The sequence below is a fragment of the Miscanthus floridulus genome, chromosome 10, assembly GCF_019320115.1.
Source record: "Miscanthus floridulus cultivar M001 chromosome 10, ASM1932011v1, whole genome shotgun sequence".
Classification (NCBI taxonomy): domain Eukaryota; kingdom Viridiplantae; phylum Streptophyta; class Magnoliopsida; order Poales; family Poaceae; genus Miscanthus; species Miscanthus floridulus.
Genome location: NC_089589.1, coordinates 45,588,647 through 45,605,970, shown reverse-complemented (window position 1 = coordinate 45,605,970; position 17,324 = coordinate 45,588,647). Strand labels below are relative to the sequence as shown.

Genomic DNA, 17,324 nt, shown 5'->3' with positions numbered 1-17,324 from the left:
GATTCTCGGAATGCTCCATTTTTTTAATTATTAACTTTTTAATTAAAATCTCGGAAAGACGATTAGACATTTTGTGAGGCAGGTATTATACAGGTAAATAATTATATAAAAGAATTTAATCTGTTCAAGGCATTTGGTTTAGTGGTATGATTCTCGCTTTGGGCTGGGAGAGGTCCCGAGTTCGATTCTCAGAATGCCCCTTTCTGTTTTTTTTAAACATTTTTTAAACTTAAAAAAACTTCTGAACAATCCTACGAATTTCCAGTTTGGCGTTGAAAGAAGCACTTCTTTACCTCACTCTACATATCCAAATCTACGAATTTTGCATTATAAATCAGTTAATCGCAGATTCAGTTCACGGAAAAACAGAATGGTACAACATGGTCAGACGACGAAGAAACCAAAAATCGACCGGAGGAGCAACAGGCAGGAAGAAAGAAGGGCGGCAATCTCACACACAAGCCGGCAGATCCGGAGGTCAGATCAGGACAGGTGTCACGCGATGACGAACACCCTGAGCTCCCCCCTGTCCCCGCGGGTGACGCGCGTGTCGTCGTCGAGGTAGGTCACCTCGAACTCGCCGCTCCCGGTGTTGGACGACGGCGGCCGGAGGTTGTCCGGGATGCGGGGCACCTCCAGCGGCGGCAGCTGCGACAGGCTGCCCTTCGTCTTCACCGTCGTCTTCTCGAACGTGATCTTCACGCCCGAGGTCCCTGCACGTACGCGCACGCGGCAATCAATGGCCGCCGTCGTCAGAGTTCAGGCAGAGAGAGAAGAGAGCAGAGCAGAGCAGAGGAGGGGCGGGATTGGTGATGGTGACTGACTGACGCACCGATGATCTCGAACTTGTGCGCCAGCGTGGCCGTGGCCTCGAGCGGCGGCAGCGGCCATGGCGCGCCGAGCTCCAGCTCCACGATGTTGTCGAAGTCGCAGCTCACCACGTCGATCCGCTGGAACACCTGGCCGAGCGTGATGGGGAGGAGGCGGCCCGTGGGCGGGCCGGGCCGGCTGCCGCCGAGCGTCCGCGACGAGAACGCGCTGCTGTACAGCAGCCGCCACCGGCCCTGCAGCTTGTCGAGGTCCCTGTTCAGGTCGACGGGCCCGCCCGCCGCGGACTCGAGCTCCCGCGCCGCCGCGTCCGCGCGGTCCAGGTCCTCCTGGCTCGCCACCAGGCCGCGGTTCAGCCCGGACACCGCGCTCTGCGCAAGTCACCGAACCCAAGCAGAACACGAGCAAGCCATGTCACAAAACCGGCCAAGAAAAGAAACGCTAGGATGAGAAATGATAGTCTTATAAGTTGCTGGCTAATCACCGACCAGCAGCTTGATCTTGAGCGAGGCCACGTAGTCGGCGCCGGCGCCGGCGCCGGCGTCCGCGTAGTCCACGGGAGGCGGCGGCGCCGCGGCCGTGGCGCGGATGGACAGCTCCCGCTCCTGCCGCCGCTGCCTGGAGCTACTCCGGCTGGCACCGGGTACCCAAGGCGAGCGCTTGACGCGCGCGGGGCGAAGCGGAGCGCTGGTGGACGCGGTCGCGGCGCAGCAAGACGAGGGCGCGGCCATGGCCACGGGGGACGGACGGGCACGTCTCTGCTTCGGAAAGGACGTGCGGTGCGGCGCACGGAGGGGAAGAGCAAACGAAAGGAATGGCTGCCGGGCCTAACCTTCGGTTGGGAACTCGCAGCAGGAATCACAGCGAGCGCGCGAGGTTTCCATGGCGTTCTTGAAGCAGCAGAAGAGAAAAAGGCGAGATTTTTTCCTTTTCCGGATGTGAGTGCTCGTCTGGTGGGAAGAAAATTTTTTGTGGTGGGAGGGAGAGACAGCGAGTCGCCGGGTTGGGTCAGCACGCAGCAGCAGCAGTTGAGTGGAGTGGCGCAGCTGGGGACGCGTACGCCGTACGGGGTGGATGAGCTCGTGGGCGGGCGCTTTGGGCTTTGGCACATTCCTTGACCTTCTAGAATGTTCCGTCTGACACGGATATTTCCTATACGTGGCCGTTTCACGTGGCGGATACCGGAAAGGAGAATTCATTTCTTTTTGATTAATGGAAAGGTCTTTGAATTCATGAATGGAAAGGAAGAATTGGTGTACAGCACGACCACAACGCAGGGATGCTGGGCCGTGGGTGAAAGTCAGATGGGCTTAGGTTCATGCCCTGTTCGAGCAGGCGGCTAAAGTAGATGATCTTTGCTAAAATAAATTTTACACTTATAAAATATCATAAAAATAAAAACTTTCAGTCCTTTTCAATACAAAATACACAAGCCCGTAATCATTACAACAGCTAAAGTTGCAATGACACAAAAAAAAGATTCAGTCTTAAAGCTCGATAAAAAAAATGTTTGATTGCATGGCCTTAAACTATAGAGACTAGCAAGTCTGGACTAGCTTTGTTAGGGTATTCACTTCTGATAAAGCCGCAGCCGCTAGGGCTTTTTAGTTCAATATATGCAACTAAAAAATCGTAACGGCTGCAGTTTAAGGGGATGTTTGTTTTGGCTCATGCATGCTCCAGCTCCTTCTTCCATGTTACTCCCTGTGCAGTCCTGCAGCGATAAAAAAAGCTCCTGCCCCGGCACAGCCTAGAGAAGAGCTCAAAGAGCTGCGGTTTGTGTTGAGAATTATTATTTATGATCAATTAGGGAATAATCCCAAAGGGTGTCTTTTCAAAACCCCTCACCTCTCTCTTTCACATTTGTAACTTGTCCACATGAGCTTTGTATATATATATGTACACTACGTCAGATATGGTTTCTAGGGGTGGCTAATAAGCATTTGTAGGGGTGGTTCGGCCAGCCGCCCCTACCATATTGTGGGGGTATTAACCCCTATACCCTTACGGCTAGACTTGGGTCGGCCCGGATCAGGAGGTCTGACCCACTAGAAGATGACACGCGGCCCGGCCAATCTGTTCGGAATCCCGCGCAAGGAATCAAGGCAGATTTGGAGGTCAAGCAAGATCCTGGTCGGTTAGAATAGGAATCCTTATCCGGTCATCTATGGCAATTGTAACTGGCTAGGATTAGTTTCCAGATCTGTAACCCTGCCCCAGACTATATAAGGCGGACAGGGGACCCCTCTAAAAAACATCTCTCATTGACATATAGCAATATAATCAGACGCAGGACGTAGGTATTACGCCTTCACGACGGCCGAACCTGGATAAAACCTCGTGTCTGTCTTGCGTCACCATCTTGTTTGTAGCTTGCGCATCTGTCTGCCGACAATCTACTACCTTGGGCATACCCCTAGGTAGACTGCCGACCATATTTCGTTGACAGTGGCGTGCCAGGTAGGGGGTGTGCGTACTGCTCTCCAAGCGAACAAGATGGTCATCATCCCCGGCTCCATGGCTACGCCAAACGGCCTCACGTTCACCATCGGCCAGATCACCTGGACCACTGGCTCCGATGACTTCATCGCCATGACCACGGAGGAGGCATGGATTCAATCTGCGTCGACCACTGCTTCACCTATATCAGCTACGGCTCCGACCACGGTGGATCTGGCTCCGGCCACGCCCGCATCGTCTTCAGCCACGCCGACAACCCATCGTCTGCTTCCTTGCTACAAAGGGAAGCAGATCGACAACACTGACCTGCTCGACTCCATCGATCGAGTCAGCACCAAACTTGTTGAAACCCTAGCTCTGGTAAGTTCAATTCAAAGTCAACCTAATGAGTAGGTAACCGCTACCCACAACAGATCTACCCGACCAGCTCGGGCTAGTCGTCCTGCATGACTTGGTACGGATCTCGTGGTCACATCTACTCCTGAAGGGCGCTCCGCTCGTCGCCAGCTAGCCTCCGCGATGGGTCTCCGGCTCTCCGAGTACGAATCCTCGATGGAGAACTACCAGGCCCAGCCCTACGGCCTGCGCAACTTCGTCAACATGGTCCGGATTGAGGATTATCAAGAAGGATCCGTCCACACAGTTCAAGAGGGTGGCTCCAGCTCCTTGTCTGGCATCGCATCTAATGCCTCCGTCCACACCGAGCTCCAGCATCATGACGATGAAGGCGTTGAATACGATCTGGATATCCTAGACCATGCCCCGAGGTTCCCACAATTCCCGTCTTTCCCACCAAGGCGAGGGGACTTGATCAATGTTGTCAGTAATGACGAACCACCGGTAGTTGGCGAAACAAAACAAGAAAGGCTGGCATGCGAAGCACGCAATATTGACCGGTTTAATCACCGACAAATCGAAGCCAAGGCAGAAGAGGAGGCACGATGCATAAGGGTCCAGCCACGCGACCTTAACAATGCCTTCGACAGGGTGGGGGACAAACAGGTCTTCAGGACTCCAAGCGCCAACGTAGCTGTTGCTATGGCAATAATGCAACGACTACCCAATACCCTGAAAACCCAGGCAGTTCGCGATGATATACAAGCTTACCTGATGGCTGCTATGGCCTAGACCGTAGAGATTGTAAATCAAGCTCGGGCTCCATCCGTCTCAGTCGAGTCAAGACACAGCCGCTAGTACTCAAGTCGCTCACAGCCACCCAACCAACGTGGCTCGTGCAACGATGACCCCTTAGACAACCGTCAAGGCGAAAACGGTGGTCATGATGGTGGTCGGGACGATAACCGCCGCAACTACCGGGACGACAACCGCCGAGACAACCGTGATAATCGTCGTGATAACCGCGGTCGCAGGGTTAACCAGGGTGGCAACCGGGATCGCCGCGATGGCAATAACGATCTCCGCCATTACCTCAGAGAATGCGATCTGCGCGATCACATTAACCAGAGAGCCCACGATCGTGCATCCCATGAAAGCCATCGCCGTATGGAATATGATACTACCCACGACCCTTTGGGTTTGAAGCAGTTTACTTCTCACCTTCGCCAAGTCGTATGGCCCAAGAACTTCAAGCTCGAGAAACTTTAGAAGTACGACGGCAAGGAGAACCCCGAATTATGGGTTATGCTCTATGAAACCGCATGCAGATCAGCCATGGCTGATGAGCACGTCATGTCTAATTACTTCCCAGTCGCCGTCGGCCATCTAGGCCACTAATGGCTGGTCAGCTTGCCGGCGAACTACTTCGATTCTTGGTAGGAGCTCAAGCAAGCTTTCATCGACAACTTCATTACTACTTGCAAGCAACCCGGCAACAAATATGATCTGCAGTGGATTCGAGATCGGAAAGATGAGCCACTATGCGAGTATGTCTGGTGTTTCTCGGAGATGCGCATCAAGGTCCTATCAATCTCCGACAACAAGGCAATCGAGGCTTTCATCACTGGCCTCTGCTTCCACGATGCCCTAAGGGACAAGCTCCTCTGCAAGAGACCTGAATCAGTCACAGCGCTCCTGGCCACTGCTAAGAAATATGCGGATGCCGATGATGCTAAAAAGATAATCATCGAAGAAGCAACAAGGGTTCCACGCTCTGATCACCCCCCACACTACGACGACTACCGCGGCAACCATGGTCAGAACGACAATTTTGATCACCGCAACCAGCGCAACGACTCCCACGACCACCGCGACCAGCATAATTAGCGGCGTAATCGCCGTGACGATTACAGGGGCAAGCGTGCTCGGGAAGACGACGGTGAGGTCAACACCGTTAAAAAAGGTGGCGGACATCGTAACTACGAAGAAGACTACGCCAAAGCATTGAAAGGGCCCTGCCAACTCCATCCCAAGTCAAACTATACCATGGAGAATTGCTGTGTTCTCAAGTCTATCTATACGTGTCAACAGGCTCCGGATACATCCGACAAGCCTAACGACGTAGGGGAACAGCGCAACGAGGACAATGACGATGAAGACGTAGATCCTCGTCACAAGTACATCAAGCCAACCGATCGTGTCCACACCATCATTGGAGGCAAAGTGTCCATCGAGACCAAACGAGAATGCAAGCTGCTCGCCCGTGCCTGCTTGAACGTGGCCAACCCCGACAACCTCATCATCGATCCGTGGCTCCCCCTTGGTCTCACCGCGAGATCTCCTTCAGCAGAAAGGACCAATGGGCTGCAATACCCGAGTCAGGACGTTTTCCTCTGGTCCTCGATCCTTGTATCAACAAGGTTTAGTTCGACAGAGTGCTGATTAACGGCGGCAGTTCCATCGATATACTGTTCAAGAACAGTCTGCCAGCCCTGAAGATAACTCAGGCGGATCTCAAGCCATACGAGGCACAGTTCTGGGGTGTTCTCCCTGGACAGAGCTCTACACCTCTCGGGTAGATCACGCTACCTGTGCAATTTGGTACCCCGGATCACTTCCGCACTGACTATGTCAACTTCGTGGTTGTTGACTTTGATGGCACCTACCATGCTATCCTTAGTCGACCATCGCTCACCAAATTCATGGCCATACCTCACTACATGTATTTGGTGCTCAAGATGCCTACCGAGAAAGGGGTTCTAACTCTCAGGGGCAATGTATATGCAGCTTATACCTGCGAGGACGACAGCTTCAAAATAGCAGAGGCTCATGACCTCTCTATTCGCATGGCTGAGACCATGCTCGATGCCAAGAAGACCTCAGCTGACCACCTAGAGATCCCAGAGCTCGAGGCTCCACGCAAGAACATCAAGTCCAAGGAGCACAAGGTGATCCAGCTGGTCGACAGTGATCCCAGCAAAACAGCCCTTATCGGAGCCAACCTGAATCCTAAATAGGAAGATGCGCTCGTTAGGTTCTTGAGGAGCAACGTGAGTGTGTTTGCATGGAAACCTTACGACATGCCCGGTGTACCTCGGAACTTGATCGAGCACTCCTTGAATGTCAACGTCAAGTCCAAACCTATCAAGTAGAAGCTACGACGGTTCGCTCACGACAAAAAGGAGGCGATTAGGGTAGAAGTTACACGGCTTTTGGTAGCCGGATTTATCAAAGAAGTGTATCATCCGGAGTGGTTAGCCAACCCGATTCTTGTACGTAAAAAGAATAATAAATGGAGAATGTGCGTTGATTACACTGATCTCAATAAACATTGCCCTAAAGACCCCTTCAGCTTACCTCGCATAGACAAGGTCGTAGATTCAACCGCCGGTTGTGAGCTACTTTCCTTTCTCGATTGCTACTCTGGTTATCACCAGATCGCTCTCAAAAAGGACGATCAGATCAAGACATCCTTCATCATGCCTTTCGGCGCCTACTGCTACATGACCATGTTGTTCGGGCTCAAGAACGCCGGGGCTACCTACCAACGCGCCATATAGGCCTACCTCAAAGACGAGATAAAAGACGACCTCGTCGAGGCTTATGTTGATGATGTAGTTGTCAAGACCAAGGAAGCACATACCCTTGTTGACAACCTGGAACGCACCTTTGTAGCCCTTAATACATTCCAATGGAAATTAAACCCAAAGAAGTGCATCTTTGGTGTTCCTTCTGGTATACTGCTTGGCAACGTCATCAGTCACGACGGCATATGCCTTAACTCAGAGAAAGTCAAAGCTGTCTTAGACATGAAGTCGCCCAAAAAGGTGAAGGATGTCTAGAAGCTTACCGGATGCATGGCTGCTCTCAGTCATTTCATATCAAGATTAGGTGAAAAAGGACTATGTTTTTCAAGCTGCTCAAAGCATCCGAGAAGTTTGAGTGGTCGGAGGAAGCAGACGCTGCCTTCACATAGTTGAAATAATTCCTTACATCACCTCTGGTCCTCACTGCTCCTAGAGAAGACGAAACCCTCCTACTTTACATTGCGGCAACTAATCAAGTGGTCTCCACTGCCATGGTGGTCGAGCGCCATGAGCCTGGCCACGCCTACAAGGTATAGTGACCAATCTATTTCATCAGTGAGGTACTCAATGAATCCAGGACTAGGTACCCACAGATTCAGAAACTGATCTATGCCATACTGATAACATCCCGAAAGTTGAAACATTACTTCGACGGATATCGTGTGGTGGTCATGATCAAGTACCCTCTGGGAGACATCATTCGCAACAAGGATGCGAACGGGCACATTGTCAAATGGGCAATGGAGCTATGCCCTTTCTCCTTGGAATTTGCAAGCCGTACTACAATCAAGTCTCAGGCACTTATCGATTTCATTGTCGAGTGGACAGACTGAAGCACACCTGCCTCTTAGGGGCCCGATGAGTATTGGAAGATGTACTTCGATGGCTCTCTCAACATTGACGGCATAGGAGCAGGAGTCCTTTTTGTGTCACCATCCAAGGAGCAGCTCCGGTACGTCCTCAGGATTTATTTCCCAGCGTCTAATAACGCCGCCGAGTACGAAGCATGCCTACATGGTTTGCGCATTGCGGTCGAGCTCGGTGTCAAATGTCTCTGTGTCTATGGAGACTTGGCTCTGGTCATCAACCAACTCAACAAGGACTGGGACACAACTAGCAAAAAGATGGATGCATACTGCAAATCGATCAGAAAGCTAGAAGGCAAGTTCTACGGCATCGAGTACACACACGTGGTCCAGGACAAAAATCAAGCAGCAGATGCGCTGTCAAAGTTAGGATCATCCCGAGCCAAAGTCCCACATGGCGTATTCGTTCAAGACTTGCTCATGCCTTCCATCGAAGAGGAAGATCCCATGGTCGACAAGCCTCCAGACTAGCTATTGGTGGCTACGGTTCCGGCCTCAAACACCACCGAGCCACCTCCGACCACTAATGAGCCTAACTGGAGAGTACCTTTCATCAAGTACCTAACGGATGGTAGCGGTTACACCGATCGGACAGAAAATGAACGCCTGATACGTCGCAGTAAGCAGTATCTGCTCGTCGATGGCAAATTATGGCGCAAGAATGCAAAGGAGGAAATCTTGATGAAGTGTATAACCTAGGAGGATGGTGAACATCTCCTAGACCAAATCTACTCTGGCTCCTGCGGCAACCACGCAGCCTCGAGAACTCTGGTTGGCAAGGCTTTCCGAGCAGGGTTCTATTGGCCGTCAGCTATAGCCGATGCAGAGAAGCTAGTCCGCCATTATGAGGGTTGTCAGTTCTTCGCCAAGAGAATCCACATACCAGCACACGAGATCCAGACAATACCAGCCTTTTGGCCCTTCGCATGCTGGGGACTAGATATGATCGGGCCCTTCAAACCGGCTCCTGGGAAATTTACATGTGTCTTTGTGCTGATCGACAAATTTTCTAAGTGGATAGAGTACATGCCCCTGGTACAAGCATCTTCAGAAAAGGCTATCACGTTCATCAACTAGGTCATCCACCACTTCGGCATACCCAATAGCATCATCACTGATCTGGGTACTAAGTTCACCGGGAACACTTTTTGGGACTTCTGCGATGAAAGGAGCATAGTAGTAAAATACGTCTCGGTGGTGCACCCTAGAGTTAATGGACATGTCGAGCAGGCAAATGGTATGATCTTGGATGCACTTAAGAAGAGGATGTACAGAGAAAATGACAAAGCTCCCGGAAGATGGCTCAAAGAGTTACCGGCCATGGTCTAGGGCCGTAGAACCTAGCCCAGTCGCAATATCGGCGTATCACTATACTTTATGGTTTACGGTGCTGAGGCAGTGCTCCTAGTAGATATAGCCTTCAGATCAGCACGGGTAGAGAACTTCGATGAAGACAAGGTCAATGAAGTGCGGGAGCTAGAAGTGAATAGTGCAGAAGAGAAGCAGCTTGATTCTTGCGTACGTACAGCCAAATACCTTGCTGTTTTGCGCAGGTACTACAACAAGAACATTAAGGAGCGGTTCTTCATGGTCGGGGACCTGGTCCTGAAGTGGAAGATGAATTAGGCTGGTGTCCACAAACTCGCAACTCCATGGGAAGGGCCCTTCATGATCAAGGAAGTTACATGACCAACGTCTTACAGGTTAGCTCACCTAGACGGTACGGACGTACCCAATTCATGGCACATCGACAAGCTTAGGCATTTCTATGCTTAACTACTAAGATATGTACTCTTCTTGTACTTTCGATTTAATTCAATAAAGCTATTATGATTTCTTCGACCACTCTAATGTGTCACTTCGAAGTCTATTGTTATTCTAACTCAACCAGTCAAAACCGACCACCATTCCTTCCTGGGTTTTCGGAGCAGGCCTTGTCTCTGGTTCCTCCCAACACGTGCATGGGATCTGCTCTCTACGCTACGGGTGATCAGCAGGTCCCCTCTGGTTTGACTTTTGTATGCCTACGTGTGCATAGGCTACGCACCTCACACTCCAACCACAGGACAAACTAGGGCCATACAAACCTATCAAGATGATGTGTCGACAAAACTGGTACAACTAAACAGAATGCTAACATGTTCTCACTTAGTTACACCAACATGAGATCCAAGCTTAAATACGTTTTCTACAAAACAAACAAGCTTATGTTGATATACAGTTACGTTATTACAAGCTTGCCTGAAAAGGTCTAAGTTTATAATAACACAACTACATCTTCTTCTAACAGCTATAGCCTATCCTATTGGCTGGTCGGGGGACGCAGCACCTGCTGCTTGCTAGGCCTGACATCGTGCTTGAGTCTCGGGGACTCTTGTAATGGTTGAGCTAAAGAAGATGGCCCTGCTGATGCCTGGCTAGTCAAGACCACAGGCTTTGCCGGTTGGCTTAAAACTGATGGCGCTTCCAGCTGACTTGTTGATGGTGTACCCTATACAGGTGCTGTCCTGCCTCCACACAGGTTAATGTCACCAATTATTTTTGCCGACAAGTCCAGCTAGGTCATCTAAAGCTCCTCAGCCTTGTCTGGATCTACCTCCTTCGGGTATCCAGCCTCTAGGCGCTTGAGATCGATCAAGGGGTAGTGAGCACGCACCATGCTTAGCACATGTGCGCCTGTGTACTCACCCACCTCCTTCACGAACTCCTGGAACCATCCCCATGCCTTTCGGCATCTACCGACCAGTTCGAGCTATGGCGTCCTTGGCATGTCCTCTGTAAGCGCTGGATCGATAAGGTTGAGGACCGGCAAAATGCCCGTTGCCACTTCCTGGCACCGGTTTTTCCATGTGTCCTGATCCTTGGTGATTTCTTGGCACTACGCCTTCCAGCCATCACGGTCTTTTATCATGGCCTCCAGATGCTTCTTGGCTTTGACTTTTAAAACTACAAACCGCACAAGCCATTAAAACGTCATACCATGACAAGATAAGGCGGGCAACAAAAGTGAGCAAAGGGGTTTGGAAAACTTACTTTTCAGTTCCTCTTTCATCTTGGTCGTGTGGTCCCGAAGCTGCGACTGGTCGTGCGCCAGTTTTCTGTTGTCCTCCTTCAGGCGATCACACTCTATGACCGCACGACTGTTCTCCTCTCGGAGACGGACTACATCGGCTTCTAAGCCTGCACTACAGCTGTTACTACCAACAATGCAACAACACTTGTCATGCACTCATTATGATAAAGTGACTACTTACTTGTTCTTTCCTGCTCTTTTTTTTGAGCTGGACGACCAGGTTCTGGTTCTGCGACTCTTGCTCCATCCTCTCATGGTTGGTGGCTTCAAGTTGGTGGCGCAAGCGTTCCACTTCGGCCGCCAGCTCTTTATTGCTTGCAGTGATCCCCTCAATCTAGTCGAAGCATTTTTTACGGTACCTTATGGTCTTCATTAAGTCCTGTGTGCAAAAAGCTAAGTAAGAAAGTTTGACTAGACAGCAAGATCAGGTGGTGAAGCAAAGCATACCTGGACCTCCGTCACCAGTCGTTTCGTCGCTCGTTCAACTTTCATGGTCTCTTCGACCTCTGGGATTTCCTCATGAACAACCCATTGGTCGTTCCGCTAGCGTGACACATATACATGTTGTCGCCTGTCCTGTGGATGGCCCAGGACCTCTTCTACTTCGTCCTCTTCGGCCTCTTCTTCGGGTATCGGTGCTGGTCCGGAGTTAGCAGCTTCTACGATCACTATGGCCTTTCCACAGGCTGTAGCATCGACAAACATGCTCTGTGCTATCACCTCCGGCCACTGCTCCTCGGTCTTTTCCAGTACCCTTGGTGCTGAGGTGTTGCCCTCAGCAGGGTTAGTGCTTGGAGTACTTGTGCTTAGTTCGGCTCTTCCCTCGACCCCCTGCTCGGGGACTGTTGTCTGACTGCTTGTGTTCTGAGGCTCCAGCGGACCTTCGGCTATGGGTTCCTCCATGGTCAGCTGCTGGGCAGTCTTCTCTGAAATTGCTGGCAGAGCCATGCCGCTCCCGGCTAGTTGGTCTGGATTTTCGGTGGACACCGAACTAGTACATCTGAGATAAGTTCAGAAGGCAACCATAATCAATACAAATTGCAAGCTTACATCAAAGTTACAAATACTTACATGTTGGAAGCGCGGAATGATGTAGCAAAGGCACGTCTCTTTGGCCATGCTTGCTCCACGTGTTGTGCGGGTGACACCTGGTCTCCCTCTACATCCAGCACCAACGCTGGGGCTTGGTGCTCGACCCCTCCACCGCTTGTCCTTCGCGCTACAGTGGTCAGCGATGTGGGTCCCACTAGCATGGAGGACCCACCTTGCTCTGTCCAGTTGCCTCCTCCTCTTTCGAGGGACGAGTCGAAAGATGTCTGCATCCTCTCCCTCCTCTGTGTCATCGTTCGACAGAGTAAAGATCGCCTGACGACGCTTGCTGGCCACCGGTCGCTTACCAGCAGCTTTGGCCGCTGCCTCCTCTCCAACTCTGAGCATGGCCTAGTCGATGTCTTCGACCCTGGCGCTGGTCTGGGCGGTTGGGTCGACAACTTGCGGCCAATCTACACCAGGGGGTGGTGACACAAACACTGTTGCTCTATCCCGACCATTAATCTAGGAAACAAATAGGAGATAACACAGTAAGTTCCTATTACAATATAAGACTATGGGTACAAAGCAAGATGAGTTACCTTTGGGGGAGGTCGGGCGAGCTTGAAGGCATGCTCGATGTCGCTCAATCTGACATAATTTGGATCAGCTAAGTTAAATAGCTCTCTAATTCTAGCCCTAACTTTGATCTTGTTAAGCACCTCCTGCCTTGTCCTCATCGAGTCTGCGCTACCTTGGTACTCGTAGCCAGGATGTACCCTCCTCTAGCAGGGCTGGATCCGTTGGCTGATGAAGCTCCCGACCACGCTCGGACCGTCTAATTTCTTCCACGAGATCATCCCAAGTATTTCTGAAATCTATTCCAGATGCTCGGGCTTCTCTGACCAGCTTGTCCTCTTCTCTGAAATGAACCCCACGTCGCATAGTGTGATCATGTTTGGCTCTTCGTGGATGTAGAACCATTTCTTGTACCAGTCGTCAAGCGACGTGTTCCAAGGGCAGTGCAGGTACTGGGCCTTCATCCCATCATGGAGGTTGAGGTACACACCTCTAGCTATCTTCAAGCCATCGCTTCCTTTCTTCCGTAGACAAAAAAGATGGCAAAAGAAGTCGAAATGGGGTTGGAAGCCGCCATATGCTTCGCAAAGATGAATGAAGGTGGAGACAAGGAGAATCGAGTTGGGATGCAGATTGCAAATCCTAATCTCATAGTACAGACAGAGCCCCTAAAGGAAAGGGTGCACTGGAACCCCAAAACCCCACTTAAAGAAGTCTTCGAAAACCACAATCTCACCTGGTTGTGGATCGGGATACCCCTCACCCTCCGGCGCACGCCATCCTGTGAGTTCCTTGTTGTGGAGTACTCCCATGATGATGAGGTCTTCGATGGTCTGCTCGTTGCTTCTCGATTTCCACCACTCCTTCGCCATGACTCCTGCTTTCTTCTGGGCGTCACTTTTCGCCATGAATCCGACCTTGCTGATGAATGAGGATACGGTGGAGGATTGATTGGTGGTGATTTCGGAGGTATTAGAGTTGGCAAGAGGAAGAAGAAGGTTGCGGCGGCGAATGGTAATGGGGTTCAGTAAAAAGTAACTTACCAATTCTATACTATATTTAACCAAGAGTTCTGCCATTTCGTCTGCCCAAGATTCTTGGGAGACGTGCGCACGCGCCGCAGATGGTTGTTTTCACAACCTCGAGATCTATGCCGATATATGCGCCTCTTCATTATCAGTGTATGCACCTCTTCATTACCAGTGTGAGAGGTCCCACACTGACACACCTACTTACAGGTGCCACGTAACTGTTTGCTTGAAAGGACAAGAAGGCAGTATGAGGTGCTATACCCATCTACTCTTTTGACAGACGTGTCAGATTGGACTTGACAGAGCAAGTAGATAAATAAATACACAAAATAATAGTACAAGTGGCATTTGGTTCTTCGCCGCACCTCTCATGCTTAGGGACTGTCCAGACCACTACCGTGCTCGGGGACTGTCCAAACCACTACCATGCTCGAGGACTTTTCTAACCACTATCATGCTCAGGAACTGTTCCGACCACTGCTCGGAGACCGCTCTCCTCGGCTACATGTGATTTGTACTCACATACAGTCGAGAGGCAATTATTTAGACCTTGCTACAAGGCTTATACTTCGCCTTCCAGCAAGCTCAGGGACTACATCGGTACAATGCACCTGTCGGTGCATCTCGTATTGCTTGCACGACGATTGGATTCTTAACTTCAGTGGAAATTCTTTTTAGACCCTGGCACCACGTGCCTACGTCACATACTACCAGGCTCGGGGACTAAGTGGGCACACTTCACCTTGCGGTGAATGTGCTTATTTTATCGACCCCTACGTTATGACTGTTCGCTAGAACTACTATTGTCCAAGGGTCACATACATTTCTTTTCAGAAATACAAGTGGGCACACTTGATAAGGAAAGAAATCTTTTTCTTTTTTCTTTAGAGCACCATGCATTCTTCGGACAACCAGAATCTTCGGCTATAATCATGGTCCACTGCTTTCTGTTCTGACTAGAGTGCTGGCACATTCGATTGGTCAATATTTCAACCAATTGGAGATGACATGACAATGGATCGCATTAGTTGAAGGAGATCGAACAGCGTGTCGCAGCATAATTCATGGTGCTCGGGGACTAGCTGTGGGGGTATTTACCCCTATACCCTTACGGCTAGGCTTGGGTCGGCCCGGATCAGGAGGTCTGACCCACTAGAAGACGACACACGGCCTGGCCAATCTGTTCGGAATCCCGCGCAAGGAATCAAGGCAGATTTGGAGGTCAAGCAAGATCCTGGTCGGTTAGAATAGGAATCCTTATCCGGTCATCTATGGCAATTGTAACTGGCTAGGATTAGTTTCCAGATCTGTAACTCTGCCCCCGGACTATATAAGGTGGGCAGGGGACCCCTCTAAAAAACATCTCTCATTGACATATAGCAATATAATCAGACGCAGGACGTAGGTATTACGCCTTCACGGCGGCCGAACCTGGATAAAACCTCGTGTCTGTCTTGCGTCACCATCTTGTTTGTAGCTTGCGCATCTGTCTGCCGACAATCTACTACCTTGGGCATACTCCTAGGTAGACTGCCGACCATATTTCATCGACACATACTGTCTCTACAAATCATGCATTTGTAGGGGCGGTTCCCAGACCGCCCCTACAAATCGATTTGTAAGGGCGGTTGGTACTGTAGCCGCCCCTACAAATCGATTTATAGGGGTGGTCTGGGAACATGAGCCGCCCCTATAAATCGATTGGTATGGGCGGCTACAGTACCAACCGCCCCTACAAATCATTTTTTCGCAAAAAAAAATTAAATTTACAATTCAAATTCAACCAGAACATATATTTTTCATGCACAACTCCATCATGACTTATCTTCTTCTGTGATTGTACTGAAACTCAATGACAATACACATTTATTTATACCACATTATAACAAATATTCCATGACAATACATGGTGTAAATTATTGTGTTTGCTGTTCATTTGCATTCCACAGCCCCACCCTCACCCTCACCCCCACCCCTGATTCATTGTCACTATTATCAAGTCGTCCAACTAAAATGCAACTAATCACAGGCGGGGTCTGAGGAAGAGTGTCAGTGGCAAGCCTTACCCTCGCCTGTGCAATGCGAGGAGACCGCGACTCGAATCCGGAACCTTCCGGTCAAAGGCGGTAAGACTCCGGATTGCTCACCTTCGCGTGCTATCATTCGCCTTTTCGCTGGACCATGGATGTTGATGCTCGCTGGTAGAGATCACCCCACCGCTTGCAGCCGCAGCTCCACCCAGAATGTGGCTCCGCCCGCCTTAGCTTTGCTCGGCATCTGGCAAAGGAGGAGGGGCCGAGGACAATGATTATCCATTCTGAACAGTTGGAATGAAACATAGACTGCATAGGAATGATCTTATTCAATTGATAAAGCCCAAGGGCATACCACTGATCTTCGATTGATGAAGCCCGGCATAGACAAACAGACGAGTATTCCTATAAATAAATACATGTAAACAAAAGGCTAAATTGCATGCAAGGAATCATCATATAGGTGTCAAAAATATAGATCTGAATGAGCTACCTCCATATTTGCAACAAAAGGCTAAATTGCCTAATTAGGAGCACATTGTTGCCTAACAAATGACAATTAAATTGCCAAACAAATGACACTTAATTTTCCTAACAAATGACACTTAATTTGCCTAAGAAAATGGCTATATTTCTCTTTTATGTGTGTGTGATCATACCTCGTTGCCGCCATTGGATGCTGGCGCACACACTCCATGAAACCTCTGCCCTCTAGGCATTGTATGAAGAACTATCCCTGTAAATGCATGCACAAAAAAGAGCTGATGTCATTACATTTGTATATAGCAGGAAGCAAAAACATTACAGTTAAAATGCCTACAATATGAGAACACAACAAAGGGCAACTAGCTCAATCATGTACGACATCCAGTGTTTCCATGTATGCTTAGAAATCAGAAACTCACATGAAGAAAATATGGGTAATCAGCCAGCTCGGCTACAATTATTTGGTTGTGGCTGTAGCTTATTGCAGTTATACCTACACTATAGTCTAGTTTACTTTTGCAGCCAAAATAGCAGTAGCCGGCCGCAAGAAGCTGCATTTTCTTAGACAATTTAAGTGTCATTCATTAGGCAATAATGTCTTCTTAAAGCAAGTATAGCGTTTGTGTTATTTGCAACCCACAGCCCCCCAGATGACTCACTCATTGATCAAGCTTCCAGTTCAATATGGCAGTTGTAGGTTAAAACCGGCAGTGATATACTTATTATAGAAACAAAAAAATGCTCTGCATGATCTATAGTACAGGGCACATACATACGTACATCACCTCTCTCTGGTATTAATCGCAATTAGTTCAAAGAAAGCAATCAAAAGTGAAATGGAATAGTAACAATAGCAACAAGTATTGTATAACTAAATTCGCAAGTAAACAGATAAATTCATCCATCAATCAGAAAAGAATGTGCAGATCCATACATAGGGTTGATGCATAGGGCCGCTAACTAATAACTAGTACTATATCATTACTGCTTATGCTAGTGATGTACAGAGCCTAAAG

General features: G+C 49.6%; 1 protein-coding gene across 1 annotated transcript; it reads right to left on the bottom strand.

The window, feature by feature from the left end:
* Positions 1-304: 304 nt before the first annotated feature.
* On the bottom strand, positions 305-1,820 carry LOC136490148 (plastid-lipid-associated protein 6, chloroplastic-like). The gene is made up of 3 exons (XM_066486631.1): positions 1,317-1,820; positions 833-1,199; positions 305-713 (listed from the first exon to the last, which is right to left on the bottom strand). Exons 1-3 carry the CDS (start codon positions 1,557-1,559, stop codon positions 496-498), a joined length of 828 nt encoding a protein of 275 aa, XP_066342728.1. The 5' UTR covers positions 1,560-1,820; the 3' UTR covers positions 305-495.
* Between the last annotated feature and the right edge of the window lie 15,504 nt (positions 1,821-17,324).

Excerpts from the sequence above, each read along its gene's own strand:
- LOC136490148 (XM_066486631.1), bottom strand. The coding sequence starts at position 1,559 with ATGGCCGCGCCCTCGTCTTGCTGCGCCGCGACCGCGTCCACCAGCGCT. Across the intron at positions 1,200-1,316 it reads CGCTCAAGATCAAGCTGCTG|AGCGCGGTGTCCGGGCTGAA; the intron begins GTCGGTGATTAG and ends TGACTTGCGCAG. Across the intron at positions 714-832 it reads GCACAAGTTCGAGATCATCG|GGACCTCGGGCGTGAAGATC; the intron begins GTGCGTCAGTCA and ends GCGTACGTGCAG.